General features: G+C 40.4%; 4 protein-coding genes across 8 annotated transcripts in view; 2 read left to right on the top strand and 2 right to left on the bottom strand.

The window, feature by feature from the left end:
- tbl1xr1a (tbl1x receptor 1a) overlaps window positions 1-24,430 on the top strand; it is a 402,448-nt gene that overhangs the window by 5,226 nt on the left and 372,792 nt on the right. The gene's annotated exons all lie outside the window — the stretch shown is intronic.
- aldh9a1a.1 (aldehyde dehydrogenase 9 family, member A1a, tandem duplicate 1) lies at window positions 860-7,653 on the bottom strand. 5 transcript variants are annotated; one of them, XM_046050764.1, is made up of 13 exons: window positions 7,314-7,456; window positions 7,060-7,218; window positions 6,123-6,268; window positions 5,637-5,766; window positions 5,398-5,532; window positions 5,078-5,274; window positions 3,916-4,056; window positions 2,832-3,020; window positions 2,535-2,622; window positions 2,088-2,229; window positions 1,715-1,827; window positions 1,391-1,532; window positions 860-1,226 (listed from the first exon to the last, which is right to left on the bottom strand). In XM_046050764.1, exons 2-12 carry the CDS (start codon window positions 7,199-7,201, stop codon window positions 1,438-1,440), a joined length of 1,518 nt encoding a protein of 505 aa, XP_045906720.1. In that variant the 5' UTR covers window positions 7,202-7,218; window positions 7,314-7,456; the 3' UTR covers window positions 860-1,226; window positions 1,391-1,437. The 5 variants fall into 5 exon arrangements, with proteins under 5 accessions (XP_045906720.1, XP_045906719.1, XP_045906718.1 ...); XM_046050763.1 differs by lacking the exon at window positions 7,314-7,456 and adding an exon at window positions 7,496-7,653 and having other exon boundaries at window positions 860-1,532; XM_046050762.1 differs by lacking the exon at window positions 7,314-7,456 and adding an exon at window positions 7,468-7,581 and having other exon boundaries at window positions 860-1,532.
- Window positions 12,725-15,699, bottom strand: tmco1 (transmembrane and coiled-coil domains 1). The gene is made up of 7 exons (XM_046050780.1): window positions 15,473-15,699; window positions 14,468-14,545; window positions 14,303-14,362; window positions 14,102-14,148; window positions 13,844-13,911; window positions 13,511-13,655; window positions 12,725-13,191 (listed from the first exon to the last, which is right to left on the bottom strand). Exons 1-7 carry the CDS (start codon window positions 15,540-15,542, stop codon window positions 13,093-13,095), a joined length of 567 nt encoding a protein of 188 aa, XP_045906736.1. The 5' UTR covers window positions 15,543-15,699; the 3' UTR covers window positions 12,725-13,092.
- uck2a (uridine-cytidine kinase 2a) lies at window positions 16,346-23,812 on the top strand. Its single transcript, XM_046050775.1, has 7 exons — window positions 16,346-16,561; window positions 18,010-18,169; window positions 18,480-18,576; window positions 19,348-19,490; window positions 20,037-20,134; window positions 20,241-20,289; window positions 23,229-23,812. Exons 1-7 carry the CDS (start codon window positions 16,457-16,459, stop codon window positions 23,363-23,365), a joined length of 789 nt encoding a protein of 262 aa, XP_045906731.1. The 5' UTR covers window positions 16,346-16,456; the 3' UTR covers window positions 23,366-23,812.

The raw sequence follows: 24,430 nt of genomic DNA on the forward strand, positions 1-24,430 counted from the left end.
CTCAACTTGAACTGTTAATATTTACCGCTGAGAAACATGTTAAAGGATTATAAATAACATTCTAAAAGACTAAGGCTAAAACCTACAGGCTTAATGTTGCAGGTTAGCTTGTCTGTCCTAAAACTACAACATTAAAGAAAAGTAGAATTTAAATGTTCTAGCATGACCAAGTTTGGATGCTATACAAAAACATACTGTATTGCTGGTATTTTTGAACATAAAAAAGGAAAGGTTATGAGGACAAATGAATGACTTTGTCAAACCTAACACCGTCTTGGATAATGAGTTTCAGAGCAGCACAGCAGCCTTAACTCTGATATGGTAGCATCCAGGACCAGCCTCCACACAATGGGTGTGGCAGTCCTAAATTGGCTTTTTCTAATGTAACCAATAACTCCACAAAATAATGTAGTTAATGCAGCTAATGATACATTCTGTAACTTTGCAAGTAACGCTAGGTTACTACTGTAGGTTGTAGTCTAACTAGCTAACTAGGGGTGCAACGGCTCACAAAAGCCTCGGTTCAGATCATATCACGGACCAACTAGGATCCATTATACCACTCATGCTTTAATCCATTCTTTACGCTTTTGCTTTTTGTGTTTTGGATTTTGGAAAGGCAATAAAACAGACAACAGTGAAGTTTTTTGGATTTTCTTAATTATTGATACTTTCTATAAATCTGATGGTGCAGGCACACACAGTCTCTGGTATGGCACAGCTGCATCTTCACCAAGCAGGTTACACACTGTGGAAGTTGGACATGTAGTGGTGTTGTACTGCACATATTAGCATTGGTATTTGTATTGGCAAAAAAGGAATATTTTTCACAAACAATGAACATCCAGGAACACAGACATTTGTAGCTAAAACATTTTATTTTGACAAAAAAGGCGTTAGTCGTGTTTAGTGTTTCAGTTAAGCATGCAGAATAAAAATCTCACACCAACTGCCAGGCAATTGTTTTCTTCTACTGCTGATTCACAGTTCACTGCTCAGACTTACTTCAGGCTCTTGGATGTACTTCCACACACACGGTCAATTTCTTCAGTTCTTCTATTCACATTTCAAACCGACATGCCTCTCAAAGTACATGGGTGAAACGTAAACCTGTACTTGTGTCTGGTGAGTACATTCCTGTTTTCCTGAGTGTTTTTTTCACAGTTCTGGCACAGCAGTGTAAACTTAAGAGGTTCCCGGCGGTTCCTTAAAAAGTCTTAAAAGGTCTTAAAATAAAAAAGGGAAATAAAGGTCATATATCATCTTAAATCCCAAATTTGCAGTTGGTGGGTTTAAGGCCTAACATGTCTAATAAGCGTGTATTTGTTTGATTAACTAACTGTTAGACAATGCAAGACTGCACCAAACAGAAGTTTTATGTTACGTTTACTTTAGCTGCAGCAGTTGACCTCCGGCTGTGTATCATATTTCAAGGGTTTAGAAGTAGTTCTCGACGTCGCCCATTTCCACAACGACAGTCTTTAGCTGGGAGTAGTACTCGATAGTCACCTGGCCGTTCTCTCTGCCAAAGCCTGGTAAAGTACAGTAGAGATCATGTAAACAAACACTGCTGGTTTTAGTGATTCACCATACTTTAATTTGGTAAGGATAACTGAGGTCACTCGCTGCAATAAAATGTCATACTGTGAATGTATTTGCATTTAAAATAACAAAGGTGGTCATTAGGACCATTTTAGCCTTTATAAAATCCTACCTGACATCTTGTATCCTCCAAATGGCACTTCCACAGGACTGATGTTGTAGTTGTTGATGAAGCAGGTCCCTGCCTCCAGGTTTGCAGCCACACGGTGGGCTCGAGAAATGTCCCTGCAGGCAGGGGAAGGGAACAGATTTCTGTTTTTAGTACAAAGTACCGAGTCAATAGTCTGTATGCATCTTATTCACAGTTAATATGCTGCTTCATCTGCCCTCCAACCACAGAGACGGCTATAGCGCAATGAATTCCACTCGGTTAGTGCTACATTGTTTAGGGCTGCTTTGTGGAAACCCTGAACCGCAGCCAACAGAATCCAATAACCGCATTATCTTCTCTATTATCTTATCTGCTCTGCGTGTCCTCGGCTCACCTGGTAAAGACTCCAGAGGCCAATCCAAAGGTGGTGTTGTTGGCCCTCTGGATCACTTCTTCCTCTGTGTCGAAAGGCAGCACAGACATGACTGGGCCAAAGATCTCCTCCTTCACACAGGTCATGTCATCTCTGCAGTTATCTGTAGCCGGGAGAAAGGACTGTAACATATCTTGCATACTGGGACACAATATAAACGAATAGTGTATAAACTGACTCAGATCATGTGATGGTATCAGTGCTAATATTGCTTAATACTCTTATTCATTTTCATTATGTCTGTACCACTACCACCTTTACTGTTGTTTTGTGTTCTGTTTTGTAGTCTCTGTTAATAACATTACAAAGAGTGCGGTCTAAACCTGATTTATGAAAAGTGCAATGAGATTACTTCTGTTGTGAAGACAAAAAATAAAGACATCCAGGAGAATAAACAAAGAGACTTACCTAGTACACAGGGTGACATGAAGTAACCCCCTTTCAATTTGGGGTCAGCGGGGACTAAAGGCTCTCCTCCACAAAGCACTCTGGCTCCCTGGAAAACAGACATAGCCTATTACTTACCTTAGTATGAGAACTAAGATAAGTATAATCAAACTTAATTGATTTAACTGATTTGAGGTCTAGTGAAAGCACAGCAGCTGATTCATTCTCAAATAAATGGCTCTCAACAGTTGCTCAATTCTCCAGCAGGGACCATTAACGGTTCATTCGATGTAATGATCAAAAGGGTTTTAAACACACCTCTTTCTTGGCCTGATTGACGAATCCCAGTACTTTGTCCAGTTGAGGCTTGCTGATCAGCGCTCCCATTCGGGTGCCGTCCAGCAGGGGGTCACCCACAGCGATGGCCTTAGTCCTCTTCACCACTTCTTCCAGGAACTGGGGCATGATCTCTCTCTGCACGTACACTCTGGTCCCATTGCAGCAAACCTATTAAATACAGAGAGACATTTTAGTCTGTCAGAGCTGACAAAGAATGTATGAGCTTAACATCATACAACACAATAGGGGTGGGAGATAAAAACGGATACTTAGATGCATCGCAATGCAGACGTGGAAGATTCTGACTCGATTCTGAACTCGCGCAAGTGCAGCGGCTGTCTGTCTGTGGTGTGCACATAACACAGAGACCAGTGTTTCCCCGTATTTGGCTGTGGAATGAATCCACCCCACTAAAATGTCACAATCATTAATATCATAGCTGATATTTTATTTTAACTTGCACACTATGCGAGCATGGTGGCACTCAAGGCTCGGCAGCTCTCTGTGTATCCTAAGAATGAGGCCGAGCGAATGAGAGCGAGCGGCAGAACATGACTAAGCTATGAAAAATATTAGCAGCAACTTTTAGTCTGGCAGTAAACGTGCAGTGTAGGTCACAGCTTGTCCATTAATAAAAGTCTGTTGTTTCCCTAACTGCTGGAAAGTCTGCCCTGTACAGCATGTCTTTGGCTGTTTATAACGTTAGTTAAATTAGTAAAAAAGTAATATTTATTAGATCAGCTGTATGTCATTATTACTAACTTACTTCACGTCAAGGGTTGAGAACATCAGGTTCAAGCTTAGACTGGTCTACAGCTCTGTCCTGTATACATACTGTACATCCTAAAAATTATTTTTCAGTTTTAAATGCTTCACAAATCACAAATTAAGTGCATAGTAATTATCCAGAGATCCCATATAGAAAAAAAAGATGCATCAAGATGCATCAATAATCGTTTTATTATCGCATCGCAGCCCTCTGAATCGTAATCAAATCGAATCGTGAGGTGCCCAGAGATTCCCACCCCTACAACACAATATATAAATGAGACAAATGTCTCACCTGTCCCTGTGTCAGGAAGTTTGCCATGAGGGCACCCTTCACTGCATTTTCCAGCTCACAGTCTTTGAAGATAAGGAGGGGAGATTTCCCTCCAAGCTCCAGAGTCACCTGCTTCACCCCCTTTGAAGACATTTCCATGACCTGAGTGACAGTAGAACACACAGGGCATTAGCAACAGGACCGTTTGAGGCTTATGAAGCAGTTAAAGGTTAAGTGTGTAAGATTTAGTGGCATCTAGTGGTAAAGTTGCGAATTGCAACCCACTGTGTAGTCTACAGTCGAATATCTGGCCTGCGGTCAGATTATAGTGCTTTCATAGCGGCAGAGATAGGTGAGAGTCCTGCGCATTACTAACTGAGCACCATAATATTTAGTTCAAATATTTAGCCTTATATTCTCACCCACCATCTAATGGATAAAAAAAATTGCTCCGATGCAAAACTCATTTGCCAAGCCCTGCTGTATATCATTCTTCTTTGAATACATATTCAACGATGAGCATCTACACTGCCAGAATTATACAAGACAACGAAGAAGAAGAACATAGTGACGAAACATGCTCTGTAGTGCCGTTTATCTGTTTTCAGCTACTGTACAAACATGACGGCGCAACATGGTGACATCCATGGAAGGGGGGTACCCGTGGTTATGTAGACAGAAATGGCTCATTCTAAGGTAATAAAAACATTTATGCTGCAGAGACCTTACAACAATTATGTAAGGTCTTTACACACCACTGAAATCATAGTTATGGGTGTTAAACTGCATTTCGTAGAGCCACTTCAGGGGGGTCGTGTAAGCTGAGCAGACCTAAACCTGCATGACTATGATTCATGTGGTGACATACACAAACAACATCTGATCTGATGCTATTACCTGTATTGTTGATGATTGACACAAATTAAATCTACTTTTGCTGGGGTGGAGGTCATGAATTTTTTTTGGCTTCTAAAGGGGGACATGTCAGAAAACGTTTGAGAACCAATGGGTCAAATCATACAAGAGCACTGGTACTGTCATTTAAATAAAAGGATAATTTTGTGTAGGGAGCAATTTGGACACTGGATACTATGATGGCGGGTCTGGGATTGTATGACACCCTTGTTGTCTTCAATTCATTTAAAAACATTATATTAAAATCATAGTACTCTGGTCTCTGTACCTTTTTGCCTGTTGGCACACTGCCAGTGAAGGAGACTTTGGCAACCATGGGGTGATGGCAGAGCAAGGTGCCAGTCTCAGCTCCGCCCTGTACCACAGAGAAGAGCCCGTCGGGTACCCCTGCCTCTTTGTAAATCTCAGCAAGAATGACGGCAGTCACAGGGGTCATTGGAGAGGGCTTAAAAACCATGGCGTTACCTAAGCACAACCAGATATAAACACTGCAAGTTACAGTACACAAGACACACACGACTGCTGGACGAACAGGCAGAAACAATCCTTCTTATAATAATATGGTAAAACGCACTGTTGCTAACTCACCACACGCCAGAGCAGGAGCAGACTTCCATGAAGCGATCTGGAAGGGGTAATTCCACGCACCGATTCCCGCACACACACCAAGGGGCTCCCTCCTGGTGTAAGCAAATGCTCCACCAGGAAGCTGGACATGCTGGCCTTCAGTGAACCAAACACAAAGCCACTTTGAAAAAGCACAACACACATTTTCTGAACTTTTGGAAAATCACACATTTTTGACACAAACAAGTTAGTGTACCCACCAGCAAGCGTCCCGGCCATGCCGGCATAGTACTCAATGCACTGCCAGGCAATGTCAATATCCACCAGTGCTTCAGTGATGGACTTGCCATTGTTGATCACTTCCAGCTTTGCAATCTTCTCCCTTCTTTCCTGTTTGTGTAGGAATAAAAAAAAGAAGAAGCTGTAAATGCAAGACTTTGACAGAACTATTAAAAAATGTAGTTCACTGCCATTAAATGTTTATACATAGCTTTAAGATTATGCAATGACAGTGAATGAGTGAAAAATTAAGGTCGAAATCCTCGTCAAAGAAGTTACACAGACCCACAAATGGTTTATTTTGTGCAAATGTAGGCCAGTGGTGGAGGGAGGGGCAGAGTTGTGCTTTTAATGAGTAACTGGTATCTTGCTGCAAGCTTGCAGCATTCCCCTGCAATTTATGTTGCACAATACTGAAAGCAGACCGGCTAGTGTCCAATAATTACACAACAGCTTGACCGTCTCACCCTGATAATGCGGGCGGCCTCTAGCATCACCCGAGCCCTCTCCATGCCCGCCATCTTGCTCCACTTTAAGTAGGCCGCGTGGGCGCTCTTTATGGCCTCGTCCACCTCCTCAGGCCCACAGGGCACCATCTGACACAAGACATGGCCTGCAGAGAAACCAGATGATCAACAGGTTACAGACTGTCTGAGCTCCAAGACAAAACACAAGACTGGAAGAATTATGGTGAAAACACAGTTATTACTATATTAAAACAAATAAAGGGAAAACTTTTTGTTCAGATTTTCTCTTTTAATCACAGTCATTACATTCAACTTAAAAACGCCAAAGTTACTACACCCGACCACAGAAGAAGCGCTAAGGGAGGGGTTCAGTGACATTACAGCCAATGTTGCCAACTTAGGGACAAATATAGCGACTAACACTCTGGTGTGTTAGTGGAGAGTTTTGGAGACTCTGGTGTGAAAACACGCCAGCAGGTGCTGCGTGGGCCCCTCCCCCATCCCAAAGCACTCACTTTTGAGCCCAGTCCTCGCGCAGCAGATGTTTACCCCTCCTCGTCCACAGACTGAGAATGTACCGCGCATGCGTAAATTACTTTGAAACTACATGGTTGTATATTATCTCACTTTTTGTCTCTCTCACGACGTTATTCCTCTCTCCTACAGCGTCCCTCACAATTACATACACATGGCCAAATATGCAAAATAGGCGATTACGTTATTTATCGGCTTCTAGAGACTTTTAGGACAGCCAATAGCTAGACTTTACTTACTGGGGAGTTGGCAACACTGATTAGAGATCAACGTACAGAGTGTTCTCAGTGACACCGCTGCACAGATGTGCCACTGATCTACTATAACCTTTAAATGGGGCCCTAACATATTTTTAAATGTCATATTAATACTTAAGAAGTATGAAATAATGAACCAGACTCACCAGTCGCAGGTTCAAACACGGGCTCTGCGTTGCTCTGCTGCCTGGGTTTCACTCGCTGCCCACCCCAGAAATTCAGATGATCTGTCACCACCACGGTTCCCGTCGAGGCTCCGGGCATGCTGTCGAGGATTGACTGGGCCATTTTCAGAGGGAGAGGACCTGCAAGAACACGCGGAATTACAGCAAAGCTGCTGAATTTGACTATGCAGAATAACATTCGGCACAAGGGAATTAACGAAACCCTGCGAGCTCACCGTTAGCTAACTGTTCACAGCACAAAGTTACCAAAGTGAAGCTAGCACAAAAGCACTTTGCTAAACTAGCATGAAGAAAAGCAGCACACGAAAGCTCGTGCAGCTAATCCTTACTTACAGTAGTGGAAACAATTATTTTTTTTTTTTACCATACCAAGCTTCTATGCAACTTGCCGACAGACCTGTCCGCCAGACACGTATGCTGGAGATTTGACGTCCCCAGACCTCTTTTAAACTGGTGGACACCAGCCAGGACACGCCTCCTTCACAGGACCGCTTTTTCCTCCTCCCCAAAGGAGAGATCAGAGGATGACATGTTCTTTGTTCACTTTATTCTCAACAGAGCCAAGTCAATGATACACAGAAAGACTGAAGGCTGCAAATCAGAGCCATGTAAAGACAGTGACAGGTCCAAATGTCCACTCATATCTAGAGTTTTCCTAAAACCGCCTATCCTCTTCTTGATTCACCCCTCCCAAGAATAGCAAAGAGATGACCCGCCCCACTGGGGTTAAATCAGTGTCAGCAGTATCACTTGAAATGCACAGATTCTGAGCCACAAATATTATAATAAGTTACTACTACTTATTAGAATAGTTACTAGCAACTATTTCCATTTTACTAGTGTCTATTATTTAGGTACTAGTACCTATTCGCTAGTTACTTAGTAACCATTCCAAAAGACACTAGTAACATTTTAATTCTTACTAATAAGAATGGAATAGTTACTAGTAACTAACAAATAAGAACTAGTATCTAATAAATCCTCATTAATATTTAACAGATAATTTGCATTGCTGAAAATGTCAAGTTGTGAGTTGGAGATGTCTTGTATTGGTGTCTGAATAGTTACTAGTAACCAAACAAATAGTTACCAATAACTAATAAATAAGTACCAGTAGTTTTTAAATAGCGATTAGTAAGTTTTAAAGAATAAATATTAAAACGGCTTGCCATACTCAGTGGCCACTTTATTAGGTACACCTGTTCAATTGCTTGTTAATGTTGGATATTTTTATTTAGCATTTGGCAAAGATGTTTAAATATACCTTATGCCTAGCTTGATTAGGATAATGTTTTCCTAAACATCCATAATGTATGAGGTGTAAACTTTGAGGTGCAGATTTCTTGCTCAGCCTTGTTGCTCTCGGGCTGCGGTCTTCACATTTTTGTAGGAACACACAAATTTCATAAGAACACACACACTACACATTTTGCTAAACACACACACAGCTGGCCAGTCAAACAGTGCTGCTAGCAGGCCCTATCAGAGGCTCAGGCAAAGGCCATCATTTAGAATTAATTGCAGATCCGACCGTGGGACAATGGGGCCTTCATGGATTTTAACAAATACATACAGTACACAGCACACAAAACTGTGCTTGTGTTGATGTTGATGCTAATTTCCTCTTGTCTTATGCAAACACTTTTTGCTAATATCAAGATGATGTCTTATTTCTGATGTCATATTGTATTGTCATACGTTGTAAGGTAGTATACACTATTGTTTTAATATTGAATATGTGTGGAGGTGGAAGCGGAGGTGGGTCTGACCCTAAAAGACCCACAAGAGGAAACAGAGTGAAACAGGATATATATATATGTAATATATGTATTGCAGAGTTTAAGGAGTCTGCTCCCGGGACCGGCTCGGATACACATGTTGTTTGTTGTATTTGTTTTATTTGCTTGAAATTATCACTAAACTTGAGTTAATCTGAACTTTACTGGAATCTGTGTCTCACTGAAAAAAAATACCATTTACATTGAAAGAACAATAGTTCATCTAAGTCTAAGTTACAGTCACCAAGAGTATGAGGTGTGAGAGTGAGGGCCTGTTAGGCCTCTGGCCCTGTCTGAGGGTTTTTCCTCCCACAATTATTTGGGAAGCCTGAGCCTAGGAAATGGCATAGAGGTCCTGGAGGCCCAGACTACATGGCTGTAGCTCAGAGCAAATGGTGGACACCAAATAAATAGCTAAGCAGAGCCATTTAATAAATTCTAATAATAATGGATCTGAGCTCAATGTGTTTTCGCCCAGATCACAGGCAATACATGACTTTTCCTCAAAAGAATCTAGAAATTGTGATACTAAATTTAAATAGAAAATACATGTGTATCTTTATTGAATCTCTTGCATGTCTTGTTAAATGTTCTGCTGCGTGTTCTGTTGCATATGATCGTTTTGAGTGAATGAAAGATTGACGTGTGAAGTTGCATGAAGGATAAAGAATTAACCCTGTGATACCGTTTTTCATGAAACCTGCGATACCGTCTTTTTAAAGACCTAGTTCTTTTTGAGGAGTCTGCTTGGGCAGGTAAAAGACGTTTCTGTGAGGAAGTGTTTTGGAAATGGCCTAAATGGATAGATCGTCCCTAAGAAAAAGGCTGCTTGGACAGCGTAATAAATCATTATGTATGGATACTGCTCCTACTGTATCTACTCCATCTACTGAGACAGAGGAGGGCTGCACAGGTAGATAATGGCCAGAAGAGTGACTGTGTGTGTAAATGTGAATTGAGTGTTGATTGAGTTGTAATGTTGTTAATGGAGAAGGAGTCATGTGTGGTGAAGCAGGTTAGAGAAGAGGGTGTGTGAAGACTTGGAGTGGAATGAGGCAGGGTCAGAAGGTGTGATTTAGTGTGACAAGACTGAAATACAGTGCAACAAAGCATTTGAAGCTCGTGGTATTTAGACACTTAAAGTAATTGAAAAGAAATTCAATTAATGTGTTACAACACACACACACACACACACACATAGAAAGGGAAGAAAAGGCACATAAATCATAACAAATACATAGGGATGTCATCAGAAGTCAGTATTACTTCTGTGTGCAAGACAAAAATAAACAAATTAATACCTAAATTAAATTCAGTTGTGATGTGCGTGCCAATATTTATTCTTTGGTAAGTGTGTAAATCATTGCTGAAAGCCCATTTATAGAGTTTGTATTGAAGACTGTATCATGCATAAAATATTTATTTCCATGAGTTATAATTTAGATTTTTGATGAGATGTTTTGTGTAATTTGATTACTTTAAATGACTCCTGAGGGCATATTTAGAGTTCCTTATTAATTACTGTTTCGAATTGTCTTGAGGGGTGTTAATTAAAGGTAACTGTTTACCAGATGATTTCATCTGTAGTTATTTTGTTCAGAATTGGTTGATCTCTGATAGATCTCTGGCTGATTCTTACAAACAGTAGCCTTTTTCAAAGTCTCACCCATTTTTGACTCTGAGGTCTGAAGCTCACACAGCACACACAGAAACAAGCTCCTTAGTGCTCTTCAGGATGGTTTACATACCATCTCTGTCACTGAGTGACTGTTAGGTTTGCAGGCATCAGAGCAAACTGAAATTAATCTTAAATTGTCATTATTGTTTCCCTTGGAGTTTATGAGTACCGTTTTATACAACACTGTTTGACTTTGTACTTTCCTCCACTCAGAGAGAGTTTGAAGCCAAATTTTGAAAGGTTTTGCCACACTGTAGGCAATATTATATACATCAAAGAAAAAGTTAAAACATTAAAGTGTAGTATGGATTATATTTTTAGAACAAGGTGTTCTGAAACCACTCCCTATTCAGTGATACATTGATTCCTAATAAAAATAGAGACTGGCACATCTGTTTACTCTGATCTGGCTTCATTAGCCCACCTCATGATTCCACATGTTAAAGTGGAAAAAAATATAAATTTATGATAAGTTTTTCTTAAAATGTAACACTGCAAAAAAACAACAACAATGCATTAAAATCAATGTTGCTGCCAATCAGTGACCCATCCCAGCCCCTGAAAATAATAATAATCAAATCCTCCTTGAATTGTATTTTATGGAAATTATTTTAGTTTTTTTTATAAAATAACAGTGGGTGCGGGTCTTTGGCAGAATCCCAAAACCATCATCTATTTCAAGTGAATGAATGTGTAATAATCACCTCTGTACAAGCTGTTTTTATCCCCCAGGTCGACCTTCTTTGTCCTCTTTATGATCAGGTCGGGCCACGACCGGCGGGCCCCAGTACAAGCTTGAGGGCGCTTGTGCTAAGGTCAACAAAATTGCCACATATTTGGTTCTACAAAAGGAGAAAGGCTCTCTAAAGGAGTGGCCAGAGTCAGATTAACTCTGACCTAACGTAGACAGGGTCCATCAGCGTTTTTGCGCTCAACAACAATGGTAGTTGCATACCACACAGACAAATAAACCAAACCAGCGGGTAATAAACCCTCCGGACAGCTCTGACTGTCAAAAAGATAAGGACAGTCTTGAAAGATTTAGAAAATGTTTTAAAAGTTGTACTAACGGATACTTTTTGCACATTTAGCATTCTACTCTACAGGTAAATGGTGGTAATCGACCCATGATGTTATTTGGATGGAAAAGTACAAGTTTCATTTATTGGTGAGAAGTTGACTTATTTTTCTATTTTGACTGTTTTGAAAGGTCCTCATAATCAAATGATCCACAGTAGATATTTCATAGATCATAGATGCGTGATGTGTTGAGATCTATGGCTTGAAAATGTTGTAAACACTACATTATAAGACTCACACCAATGGACTTTTGATTACTCAAATCTAATAATAATAATCTAATGTTTCCTTAGAGTTTCTGTTTTCAGGTTTGAAATGTATTTTGCTATCACTAGATTATTAATTACTGTGAGTAAATGATTCGTACTCAGCTAAGAACTCTACTCGACTGCAGGAATAACTAATTTTACTTATTAGTTCCAATATTTTCCTTTAGGTGTGATGGTTTAAAATACCAGGTTACAACGGATGATCTGTACAAATGAGTTTGCTAATGGCTTATGAATGGACAAAAGAACACTCACTGTTTCCTTTTCATTTATATGTTAGTCAGTGTTTTAATATTTGGACTAACTATTTATGGTCCAATTTATTACGTATTTGAACTACACATTGCCATCCTTAGATTAGATTAAACAGCCTTGCATGCCACCTCCAGAGGAGCAGGGGGTGTGCATACTTATTAGACCTGAGTGTTGTACTGTCTGACAAAAGCACTAGGCGGGCCGAGAGAAGCACATGTGAGGAACTCACTAGACAGACAGTCAGAGTTGTCATGGTGAGAGTGGTTGTTTTCCTGGATTTACTGCAACAACCCCGGTATGGACGAACTTTAAGGTCATTAAAATAGCGACTATTTTGTCAGGTCCAGTGTGCAGTAAAGCTGCTGCCACGTCTGGAGGGAAACCCACTGCCAACTAATTTGGATTAATGATCACGGTGCCGAAAACTGACTCTTTCCTCTCTCTTTAATGCCCACATCTGGGACTGCCAACTGATAAGGGGAGGAAGGACGTGATGGCCATGTAAGCGCATCACAAAGTGCTGGTAACGTCTGTTCCCGCTTACCACTGAAGGAGCAGCGCTAAAGTGTAATCAAAAACTTTATTAATGTGTCAGAAATCCAGATACACACAATGACATACAATAATACTGACAAATGGATCAGATGTTACAGTGCCAATTAACAGTTAAAATCCCAAAACAATGTCTGGCATGTGATGAATACAAAGTAGATATTTGTATCCTTTGGTAATCCACATAATTAAGAACTTCCTCTAATTTCTAAGTGAAACAATCTTAAAGTTAAATAAACAAAACATGAATGAAAAAAAAAAAAAGAAATCACAGAAGGTAGTGATACAGTAGCTGCAACTAAACTACGTTTGCTCCGATACTGTAGAAGCAGTTGTGTCTGTGTTCTGATGAAGGAGCTGAGCTGTTGAACCTGTCCGACAATTAGGAAAACTTAGCTGCTTGGGGAGGAGGTCCCAGGAAGCCTCCGGCCTGTTTTGTTGCAGCTCTGGAGGGTGCGAGGCCGAGCATCTTCTGAATGTTCTGGAGAAAAGAAAGATTTTACAGAGATTTTATTTTCTGGCCAAAGCTCATGAGACGTGACACACCTTTATCATTTTGAAGATTGTGATGAAGCCCCGTCACTACATTTGAGAATGTGCTTGGACAGCCATCCCAATGAGCCTGGCTCTTTGGTGCTGTGGTCACAAGTTGCATGTTTAGTACCCTGTAGACCCGGCGCAAGGAATAATTATTGTATGTAGAGATTTTTGTTTCCCTGAACAGATTACAGCCCATGACATCCATAGCTGTCCAGTAACACAACCCTACCCTGAGCCTAAAGTTGTTGTGTAGCAGTTACCTGTCTGATGGACATGGTGCAGAGGATGTAGAGGAAGATAAAGGAGCAGTCTGTGTAATCCTCGCCCAGCAGGTTGCGATGTGACAGTCCCTGGATGTAGGACAGTGGCACGAATGGCAATTTGGCCACTACTCTTCCATCAAAGCTGGGGGGGTAGAAAAGACAGTGGCGAGAGTTTGAGGGCATGTTTAAAGTAGTGGAATGAAGAAGTCACAGAACGCAAGATTTTAACTAAAAACCTGAGCTCTCAGTGACCACAGACTTTAAGTGATCACCATTTGAACTTTTCTCTTATTTGTTTTCATTTAGTTTGTAACTGCGTGCAACACTTACATGGAGTTGAACATGCCCATCAAAGCTGTAAAGCAGAAGCCTATGGCGAACATGGACTTCATGCGCACCTACAGGTAAAAAAAAAAGCATACGATTAAAAATGCAAATACGTAATTAATTTACATTTGACAACACTGACACATCAAATATCACTGTTTTTTTGGATATCAATAATGTGAAAGTGTAGACATGAAATTAGATCATATGACAATCTGTTGACGGATATGAGCTTAAATATTCAAACAAACTGTCTCTCACCATAGACAAGTCTCTGTTGTTGTTCTTCAGTTTCTCCTCTTGTCTTTCTGTAATACATTCAGAAGCAGAGACCAGTTATCAAAGACCTCTGTGATGAAAATGGCTGTTCATGAGAGCAGCGGAGTGTGTCGAGGTTTTCAATATTTGTTGTTTCAACACTTCAACGCATTACTCAGCCAAATTTGTTTACTGGGGTCTTACCAATCTTCTTCTTCTGTTGACGTCCTGCAGATTCTGTGATGGTTTCCTTTTTCTTCTCAACTAATATCAAACAAGCAACAGAGGATACATTTACATTTACAGTCCAAAGAAAAACAATCAATGCAAAAAGTACAGTAGCATGAGGTTCACATACGAGTCACTTACGTTTTTTGCTTTGTTTTTCCACTTCAGCCTTTAACCTCTTGTACTTTTCAGTCCGATACACTAAAACCCAGGTAATCCCTGAGGAGAAAATCAGAAGAAGAGATTTGGTTGTAAAAAAAAAAACTGGTTGGGCAACTTTTACTGTGAGATGATATACATTTTTACATTTAGTACCATCAGATTTTATTCAGATTTCCCCAAAAACATTACCGTCTCATTACTACTGACATACATTGACAATGTACTGACATACAAGAACATACACTGTCATAAGACTGTAAACCTTTCGCACACTCCTAGTGCAACACTTGTTGTATGGAGGTGTGTAACATTATATTAAGCAGTTCCCAGAACCAGCTCTACCTGTGTTGGTTCAGTCAAGCGAGTAAAGGATTAGAGATAACCCACCATAAAAAAAACATTCTGCGGGCTCTTGCTTTGGTAATGACAGGCGGTTGCTAAGCTGCACTAATTTCACAAGCTTTGCTAGTCTTGGATTTCCCTGAATTAAAGAGTTTGCAATTCAGCCGATTCATTGAAACCTGATTGAGCCACAAAACAATGTGGCAAACCCTACTTTAGAAACTCAAATCAAGGAGGACAAATGCCAACTATTAAAGTCATACTATGTAGTTTATTTCTCCTTAGTTAGGATGCAGAGGACGAGTTTTTCCAAGGGCACGAATCATTTCTACCCAGTAACACACTTCTCTTCTCTTCAGACTTATTGTGGAAATGTAACCGGAAATTGTATTCCTCGTTCTGTCTAACTTCTTAACGTCAGGTATTAAGTTAGCTCGGTTGGCTAACGTAGGTTATTTAGAACCCTTCTGGTCCCCAAAAGCACCAAAATGATCAATTAATCAAAATCAATAAGGTTGACAATGTTTCCCCGCTATACAACCCAACACTGAGTGAACCTGTAACGTAACAATGTGTCTGCTGGACCGTAGTAAAACGCCACCCTGCTGAATGCGCCTGCAGAGCTGTCAGGACTTCACTCACCTTCGGCTAACAGCGCTGTACAGACAGAGATGAACACGATCAGGATCGTGTCTGCGAACATAGTGCTCATTGTGGAGGTGTCCCGTTTACTGCCCCGTTTATCCGACGACAGAGAGAATATAAATAGTATGTTATTTGTTAGCGGTTACACCGCGAGCACATCACACGGACCGAGGCTCAGCTTGTAGCGCTATGTCAGCATTAGTGAAGGGATCGTCTGTGTGAAAAGTACTTCCGGTTCACCGGCCTCACCAGAAAAACGGATCATATAACACATGGATAGGCTAAAGAATACAAAACAACTGTTCTAAAATAAAAACAACAAAAAAAATATAATTGACACTGGGTCTTAGAGGTGTTGTCATATTTGTGGTATTGTGTTGTATTCTATTAATGCAAAAGTGGGACCTACATTTTTGGAGGACTGAAATATGAAAAATAAAATAATACTACTAATACTACTTTAATTAAATACTCGGTAGCCTATGTGTCAGCATGCTTAGTAGGCCTAATATGAAATGTAGGCCTGCTACTGTTAGGCTATATAAAGAGGAGCACCCAAAACCATGTCACAAACGTGAAATTTTAACATTTGTATTTTTACTTTTTATCTCAAATGTGTTAAGGAAGCAATGAAATTAGGCGAATGGAGAGCTGACTTCCTAAGTCCTTGGTTTAATAGCCTCGGAAAGTAAATGGACAAAGAAACAACAGTTTGTCACGGTCAGCCATGTTTTTATTCACGTTTGGCGTCATGCACCTGAAGCGCTTTGAGGTCGGAAGTCGACAAATTTCAACTGAGAAATTCCGCCCTACAGCTGTGACTGGGAACCCGGCATGTTAACATATTCAGATTATTGTCACTCGCCACCATCGCTCCCAAGCGGCCGCCTCATCATCGACACCATCATCAAATGGGAGGAGCGCACGAGGAGCGCCGGCACCCCCGTGTGTCAGAGGGCCGCACCGCGCTGCAGATGAAGCATGCCGGGCGACAGCGAGACAAAGCCAGGTGACCAAGCCGAAAATGAGAGCAACACTCGGCAGCCTTTCCTCATCGGCGTGGCTGGAGGGACAGCCAGCGGCAAGGTTGGTATTTCTATAAATTCTTATTTATTGGTAAGGTTTGACTGTCTGTGTGGACCCGCACAGATGGCTTGATATGATTTGTTTTGGGACATTTGGAGATGACGTGCTATTTTTTTTTTTTCTTCTCCTGGAAAAAGATGTTTGCTTATCTAGGCCAATCATGTTTCTGTTGGATCAAGCACACTGGTTGTGCTGCTTGATCCGTAATGAGCTAGTTTAGGCCGCCCTGCGCTGCATACCAAGGATAACTTGTGCATTGTCAAAATATAGACCATCTAATATATTAGATGGTTAATAAAGTAGTGTGATGTATGGAAATTACACTTTAGGACTCCACTGTTCAGCGTAAGGGGATACAGCCTTAAGGATGGCAAGTGAGAGTTCAGTTAATTAACGTCAGCTGATCATGGTCTATAAGCTCATGAAAATCAGAAACCAGAAATAAAACCCATTAATAGACCTTGAAAGCTCAATAAACAATTGTTGCATAACCAAGCAGGATCTGGCTGTTATGCAAAGGTGTGATGCTGTCTGCAGGCCTTAAAGTTCTAAATATCAAATATTCAGTGTAAGATGTTTTAAACAATGTTTTTTCCCCCCATCTTTGACACTGATGTATTTGCTGACTCTGCTTGTGTGTGTCTCTGGCGCCTTCCAGATTTTTATTTCACCTCCTTTTCTGGCTCGACAATGTCCTCAGTGCCACGAGAGACTAAACACATAGCCTACGTTCTGTATCCAAAATTGTGCAGTGCCTCAAAAGGTTTTCAGGGTTGTCAATGAGTGTTGTTTCTCAGTTTGATATTTTGTTGAACAGTTGCTTTGCAGAGTAGATGTGAGCCCCCCCCCAAGGCAAAATCAAAGTAGGCTATTTATTTATTCTACTTAATGTGTGACAAATCTGGTTAATAAAATGTCAGAGAGGTAGTGAAGCGAGTGCAGCAGTGTAAACCTGGAAGGTAGTTGAATTTATTTATTATTTAAGTAGTCTTTTCCTTTACGTTAGTTATGCAGGTGACAGTACGTTAATTTTATTTTTTTTCAGGGGGGTGGGGGTAAAGCTGTGGTTCAGCCGACAGTTGTTTGTCGGTTTTGACTTCCTGGGATTACTCCCCCCCAGAGTAACTGCTCACCAAACCACCTGTTCTCCCACACGTTATCTGAATGGGGAGTTATGTGCAATCTTTTGTTTTGTGTACATGGCTGTGTTTTGTGTATGCGACTAAAGAATCCAAGTTTGCAGCCAATAGATACTGATTTCTAAATAGCAGCTATGTTTCCCGGCCACGAAGACATGCGTGAACTGCGAAGTGGAAATGTGTGTGTTGGTTCAATTTGAACTGACAACAACTTATAGTAACGTTCCAAAAAGAAAAGGGTGTGTCAAATCAGATAATAGGGTGAGTATTTTATCGTCATACTTGTTTTGCTCTTCTACTGTGTGCTAGTCATCAGTATGCAGCAAGATCATGGAAATGCTGGGGCAGAACGAGATCGACCACCACCAGAGGCAAGTGGCCATCCTCAGCCAGGACTGCTTCTACAGGGTCCTCACCCCAGAGCAGAAGGCCAAAGCGCTCAAGGGCCAGTACAACTTCGATCACCCAGGTATGTCACTCATCAAGGATGGAGGTCTGCTGGCCTGAAACAGCTGTATGTCTCCAGCTGGGAAACCTGCGCCTTGTTGATTCAGAGGCGACTCCAGCTATTAATCTCTGTGGGATTCAGGATCTTGGTTTGAGGTTTTACAGTGACTCATTTGGCAGACGCCTTTATCCAAAGTGGCTAACATTTGAGGAACAACATACAAGCATCAAAATAGCATATTGCAAATGTCAAAAAAAGCAAATATCGTGGTGATATTTTATCCTGCTAACAAAACATGTTTAACTGCTTTGTACTCTTTCCCTCTGTATAGATGCATTTGACAACGACCTTATAATCGCGACCCTGTGGGACATCAAGGAGGGAAAAACAGTACACATCCCTGTTTATGACTTTGTTTCCCATTCCAGGTGAATGGGTCCTATCATGTCCATAGATACAACGTTGAAGGAGTGTATTTGCATGTTTTAGCCCACACACCATAGAAGAAGTCTCATCATAATGCAGAAGTAACATTAACTTTAAAAGCCGACATAATGCCCACTGTGGTGGATTAATTTCTCTACCTTTTTATGCAAATTGATTTTCATAGCACAGTGACATGAATGGAAACCAATAGCTGCCTGGAAGGCAGGAAACGCATGCATCTCTGAAACACCACAGTAAGCATTGGAAAATGGTAATCAGTAATGCAATGGACATATGTGTAAATGGTAGTAAATAGACTAAAACATGCAAAACTGGTATGGTCCCTTATTTTTAACTTATGTTTTTTCTCTTTACGTATTGCACTGGAACAATTCATAATTAAACATTGGAAGCTTTAAAGCAAGTCTGTGTGAAAGAGGAAATTACAAACACTTTGTTTACAAAGAGAAAGTTAAATTCATTAGCAATAAAACACACCATTGCTCATTTTACTACACTGGGTTTTGCTGCTATCCCTGCACCCTTACTTTTGTCTGGTGTGACTATTAGCTTAAGGTGGCTAATGTTGGCAAACTTTAGGGCGATATGTCTGTAAAACTGATATTACTGAGTCAGTTTGCTGACTTTGTGAGTCTGATACTCTGTTACACTACATATTAACATTTACCATTATCATCACCACAATGGTTGCTGTTCAGCAAACATTGGCCTCGACCTAAATGTTTTTATATTTAATGTCTTTTGTATGGCAGGAAGGAAGAGACAGTGACCGTGTACCCTGCTGATGTGGTGCTGTTTGAGGGCATCCTGATGTTCTATTCTCAGGAGATCCGAGACCTTTTCCAAATGAAGCTGTTTGTGGACACTGACGCAGACACACGTCTATCACGGAGAGGTGAGGCATAGAAGCATGACTAGACAAATCCCTGCAATTTCTAAACACAAGAGGCAAGGCACTAAATTAAAGATTTAGTTAATTAAGGAAAAAGACATTTTGGAAAATATGCTAATTTGCTTCCTTGCTGAGATGAGAAGATTGCTACCACTCATGGCTGTACAGTAAATATGACGCTTCTGCTAGCAGGTGATTAGCTTAGCTTAGCTTAGCTCAAAGATTGGAACCAGAGGGAGAAAGCTAGACTGGCTCTGTCATAAGGCAATAAAATCAGCCAACCAAGAACTGCATAGACTCACTAATTAACACTTTATGCAGGAAAAACAAGATATAAAAAAAGCTAAGTTTAAAGATGACACATTTTGGTATTATGAGTTTTTATGTCCTGGGATATTTATCGTTATCAAACAAACTTAACTTTATATTTACTGTACAGGCATGAGCGTGCTATCACTTCTCATCTACAGTTACTCTTGGTGAACAAGTGTTTGAACTACTGCTATTACTTTTTAAAGATAACTGTTCACTGGTCTCATTTTCCCCCAGTGCTGCGTGACATAAGTGAACGTGGACGGGACTTGGAAAGTATTCTAGCGCAGTACATTACTTTTGTCAAGCCTGCATTTGAGGAGTTCTGTCTGCCAGTGAGTGCTGTTCCACATGTATTGTAATTCTGCTCAGCTCAGTTTGTGTCTCTGAGCATCGATTCATGGTCAAACCTTTTTCCTTTTTTTGAACGGCGCTATTTAGACGAAGAAATATGCTGATGTGATCATACCGAGAGGAGCTGACAACCTTGGTGAGTGTTTGTGCTTTATAGCAGAGATTCTTCGACATTGGAGATGATATGAAAGAAAGTGAAAACAAATGTTCGGGACAGTAGTCTAAACAGTGTTATCGTAGAGGACACAGCTGTGTTTTGTTGTTGACCTCTGAGTTGGGAGTTGGGCTCTTGAAACTGAGGAAGCAAAAGCCTTTGCTGCTGGGAGAACAAAACAGCTTTGTCTGTTGATTCGAGAAAACCATACTGTACCAACCATCCAAAACAAACTGCATAAGAAAAATCATACTGTAGCTGCTCTATCTTGAAGCAGGATACCTACCCTCACATACAGGTGAAACTCAAAATTAGCATATCGTGCAGAAGTTAATTTATTTCAGTAATTCAACTGAAAAGGTGAAACTAATATATTATATAGACTCATTACATGCAAAGTGAGATACTGATTATTGCGTACAGCTTATGAACCCCCCAAATTCAAATAAAAAATATAATCATGTATATGTAGCCAGTACTTGGTTTGGGCCCCATTTTGCATGAATTACTGCCTCACTGTGGCGTGGCATGGATGCAGTGTGGCACTGCTGAGGTGTTATGGAAGACCAGGATGCTTCAATAGCGGCCTTCAGCTCTTCTGCATTGTTCGGTCTCATGTCTTTCATCTTCCTCTTGGCAATGCAGGTCAGGCGAGTTTGCTGGCCAATCAAGCACAGTAATCCCATGGTCATTGAACCAGGTTTTGGTACTTTTGGCAGTGTGGGCAGGTGCCAAGTCCTGCTGGAAAATGAAGTCAGCATCTCCATAAAGCTCTTCTGCTGAAGGAAGCATAAAGTGCTCTAAAATGTCCTGGTAGACGGCTGCGCTGACTCTGGACTTAATAAAGCACAGTGGACCAACACCAGCAGATGACATGGCTCCACAAACCAACACAGACTGTGGAGACTTCACACTGGACTTCAAGCATCTTGGATTGTGTGCCTCTCCATTCTTCCTCCAGACTCTGGGACCTTGGTTTCCAAATGAGATGCAAAATTAGCTCTCATCAGAAAAGAGGACTTTAGACCACTGAGAAACAGACCAGTTCTTTTTTTCCTTTAGCCCAGGTAAGACGCTTCTGACGTTGTTTGTTGTTCAGGAGCAGCTTGACAAGAGGAACACGACATTTGAAGCCCATGTCCAGGACCCGTCTGTGTGTGGTGGCTCTTGATGCAGTAACTCCAGCCTCAGTCCACTCCTTGTGAAGCTCCCACACACACATTTGAATGGCCTTTTCCTGACAATCGTCTGCAGGCTACGGTCATCCCTGCTGCTTGTGCACCTTTTTCTTCCACACTTTTCCCTTCCACTTAACTTTCTATTAATGTGCCTTGATACAGCACTTTGAGAACATCCAACTTCTTTTGCAATTACCTTTTAGAGGCTTTCCCTCCTTGTGGAGGGTGTCAATGATGGTTTTCTGCACAGCCGTCAGGTCAGCAGTCTTCCCCATGATTGTGAATTCCACTGAACCAGACTGAGAGACCAATTAAAGGCTCAGGAACCCTTTGCAGGTGTTTTGGATTAATTAGCTGATTAGAGCTTGACACTTTGAGCCTACAATACTGAACCTTTTCACAATATTCTAATTTTCTGAGATTTTGAATTTGGGGTTTTGATAAGCTGTAAGCCATAATAATCAAAATTATATCAAATAAAGGCTTGAAATATCTCACTTTGCATGTAATGAGTCTATATAATAATTAGTTTCACCTTTTAAGTTGAATTACTGAAATAAATGAACTTTTGCACGATATGCTGTAGGCCCAGTTTGTGCCTCTTATGTATTTCTATTGCAAATGAGTCTCGGAGCTAAGCATCGATTTAAAAACATAAAACCCAGGAATCTCTGAACAAGACTAAGAGTGTACAGCCTTGTTGGAGGGGAGGCAGTGCGTATAGGCTTATCTGTGCTTTGAGCTAAATGCTAACGTTGACATGCTAACATTTTCACAATGACAATGCTAACCATGTTTGCCGTGTTCGTCATCTTAGTTTAGCATGTTAACATTCCCTAATTAGCATAAACCACAGAGCTACTGCAGATGGGAATTTCTTTTGTTTTGCAGGTATTTTGTAAAATAAATAAAGTAAAATAAAGTATATTGGTCAAATTGAAATTTTGATCTGATGACGGCCCTAGCTGAAAAAAACTAGGGGATCACTAAAGTCTTGAAGTTATTGTCTCGGAACCATTAGGTAGTTGCTGAGATATTTCAGTCTGGATGAAAGAGGTAGACCGACAGACATCGCCACCCCTAGAGCCATGGCACTAGCATGGCTAAAAACCCAGAAGCGTTTAACAACAGTTACTTCTGTTTTGGAGGGCACTAACCATCTGCATGAAAAACATGTCTGTTTTTAAAAGATTTTTCATCTTTTAAGTTGTTACTGTACTTTTTAATTCAGGTTCAGAGGTGATCCGTTGTTATTTTTGTACAACACAAGCAAAATAGGATTCCCTTATTTGGTAATGAAAATATAATAAATAAATAAATATACATACATGAACATTTTTGACATTGACCAAATTGAGCAAGAAGATATTTCCTACTACCAGTTGGGAAAACGGGTTAAAATGTATATTATCTTATTATTATCTTATATCTTATAATCTTATATTAGAGAAAGATGAAAGACATGAGACCGAACAATGCAGAAGAGCTGAAGGCTGCTATTGAAGCATCCTGGTCTTCCATAACACCTCAGCAGTGCCACATTATATATATATATATATATTATACACACGTTTATTTTCCTTTATCATGCAGCAGGAATGTTTTTTCATCCAATGGTTCAGAGTCTTTCACTCTGTATTTAATTTTTGGAAACTCTGAAATGATGCTCATCTCTTCGATTTAAATGCTATGTTAACACGTGAGAGAACCCTGACCACATAATCTCTTTGTCTCTCTACACAGTTGCTATAAATCTCATAGTTCAACACATCCAGGACATTCTAAATGGTGGTTTGTCCAAACGGCTGAGCGGGTGGTTTAATGGTTATGGAACAACAGCAAAGCAGGCGAACATGGAGTCCAGCAGCCGGCCCCACTGAGCGTAGCACTCCGCCGAAGAGAGGAAGGAGGGTTCGCCTGTACGTGGAGAATGTGCTCTACAATGTGACAAGAATAATTGGCAGGAAGTCCAAAGGCCTCCAATTGATGAGAGTCAACTTTGACTGAAGAAATTAATAAGAATGGCCATTCCTTTGTGGAGCTGGTTTAAAGCTGTTGCATTCAGTTATATTTTTCTCTTTAGCTTGTGTACTGTACGAGACTGGGAGAAATACAAATGGGCTAACTTGTAATTTCACTTAAAACTGCTGCTTGCCTTTACCACAGAAATGGAGATGCTAACTAAAGAAGCAGTTATGGTGTCTAAAAAAGATTTCCGAACACTTGACAGCCTTTAACAATACAATAAATGCAGTGTAGCAACATGCTGTTTAATGCCAGGGCCTTACCTTATCTCACTACCATTAAAGATGCACTGTCTGAACAGATTAATTCCCTTTATCAATGCAACTTAACATCATTTTTCACTCTCTACATAAAGCATATTTTGACTCATGCAAATAGACTTTGAAACTGTGTAGTAAAGGATTGAGTTTTCTGTTTGTGTCATGTTGCCTCATGCTGCACTTGCTTTGTCTTGTGTAAGTACTGAATTAGTCATTAGCCAAATCAAACAACCGATTCCCACCTCAAATTATCTAATGTATGACATCATCACCAAAGAGAAACTTCCGTACTGTCTTTGTGGACTGATTATGTAAGAGGTGATCTTTATTTGAATGATACTGACGTCACCGTTCCACAGTTAATGATGTTGGTACCATAACGAACAAGTAATTATGGTATGGAATTGAAGGTATCATTTTTTTTGATTCCCATAAACTTGAATCCTCGGACGAACATGTATGCAAGTTTCATTTAAAAGTAAACCTACACACTGGAAATTGTGTTCCTAAATGCATTGAGCTGTGAAATATCCAGTACAAAATACCCAATGTAAATGTGCAAATACATTTTTCTTATGATAAAGTTCTCAGGTGCTCTTTGTTTGAGTGGAATCTGTCACTTCTATATTCTTGTATTTGATTTAAACATTTCTGGTTTAG

Source organism: Micropterus dolomieu, linkage group LG05 (assembly GCF_021292245.1).
Source record: "Micropterus dolomieu isolate WLL.071019.BEF.003 ecotype Adirondacks linkage group LG05, ASM2129224v1, whole genome shotgun sequence".
Classification (NCBI taxonomy): Eukaryota; Metazoa; Chordata; class Actinopteri; order Centrarchiformes; family Centrarchidae; genus Micropterus; species Micropterus dolomieu.

What these genes read in the sequence shown, in the direction of transcription:
- aldh9a1a.1 (XM_046050763.1), bottom strand. Translation starts at nt 7,201, where the DNA reads ATGGCCCAGTCAATCCTCGACAGCATGCCCGGAGCCTCGACGGGAACC. An exon ending in CGTGTTTGAACCTGCGACTG is followed by an intron (nt 6,269 to 7,059) that starts GTGAGTCTGGTT and finishes GTTTCTCTGCAG; the next exon opens with GCCATGTCTTGTGTCAGATG. An exon ending in AGGCCGCCCGCATTATCAGG is followed by an intron (nt 5,767 to 6,122) that starts GTGAGACGGTCA and finishes CTACACAAACAG; the next exon opens with GAAAGAAGGGAGAAGATTGC.
- tmco1 (XM_046050780.1), bottom strand. Translation starts at nt 15,542, where the DNA reads ATGAGCACTATGTTCGCAGACACGATCCTGATCGTGTTCATCTCTGTC. An exon ending in TACAGCGCTGTTAGCCGAAG is followed by an intron (nt 14,546 to 15,472) that starts GTGAGTGAAGTC and finishes TTTTCTCCTCAG; the next exon opens with GGATTACCTGGGTTTTAGTG. An exon ending in GCACCATGTCCATCAGACAG is followed by an intron (nt 13,192 to 13,510) that starts GTAACTGCTACA and finishes TCTTTTCTCCAG; the next exon opens with AACATTCAGAAGATGCTCGG.
- uck2a (XM_046050775.1), top strand. Translation starts at nt 16,457, where the DNA reads ATGCCGGGCGACAGCGAGACAAAGCCAGGTGACCAAGCCGAAAATGAG. An exon ending in GTACAACTTCGATCACCCAG is followed by an intron (nt 18,170 to 18,479) that starts GTATGTCACTCA and finishes CCCTCTGTATAG; the next exon opens with ATGCATTTGACAACGACCTT. An exon ending in GACTTTGTTTCCCATTCCAG is followed by an intron (nt 18,577 to 19,347) that starts GTGAATGGGTCC and finishes TTTGTATGGCAG; the next exon opens with GAAGGAAGAGACAGTGACCG.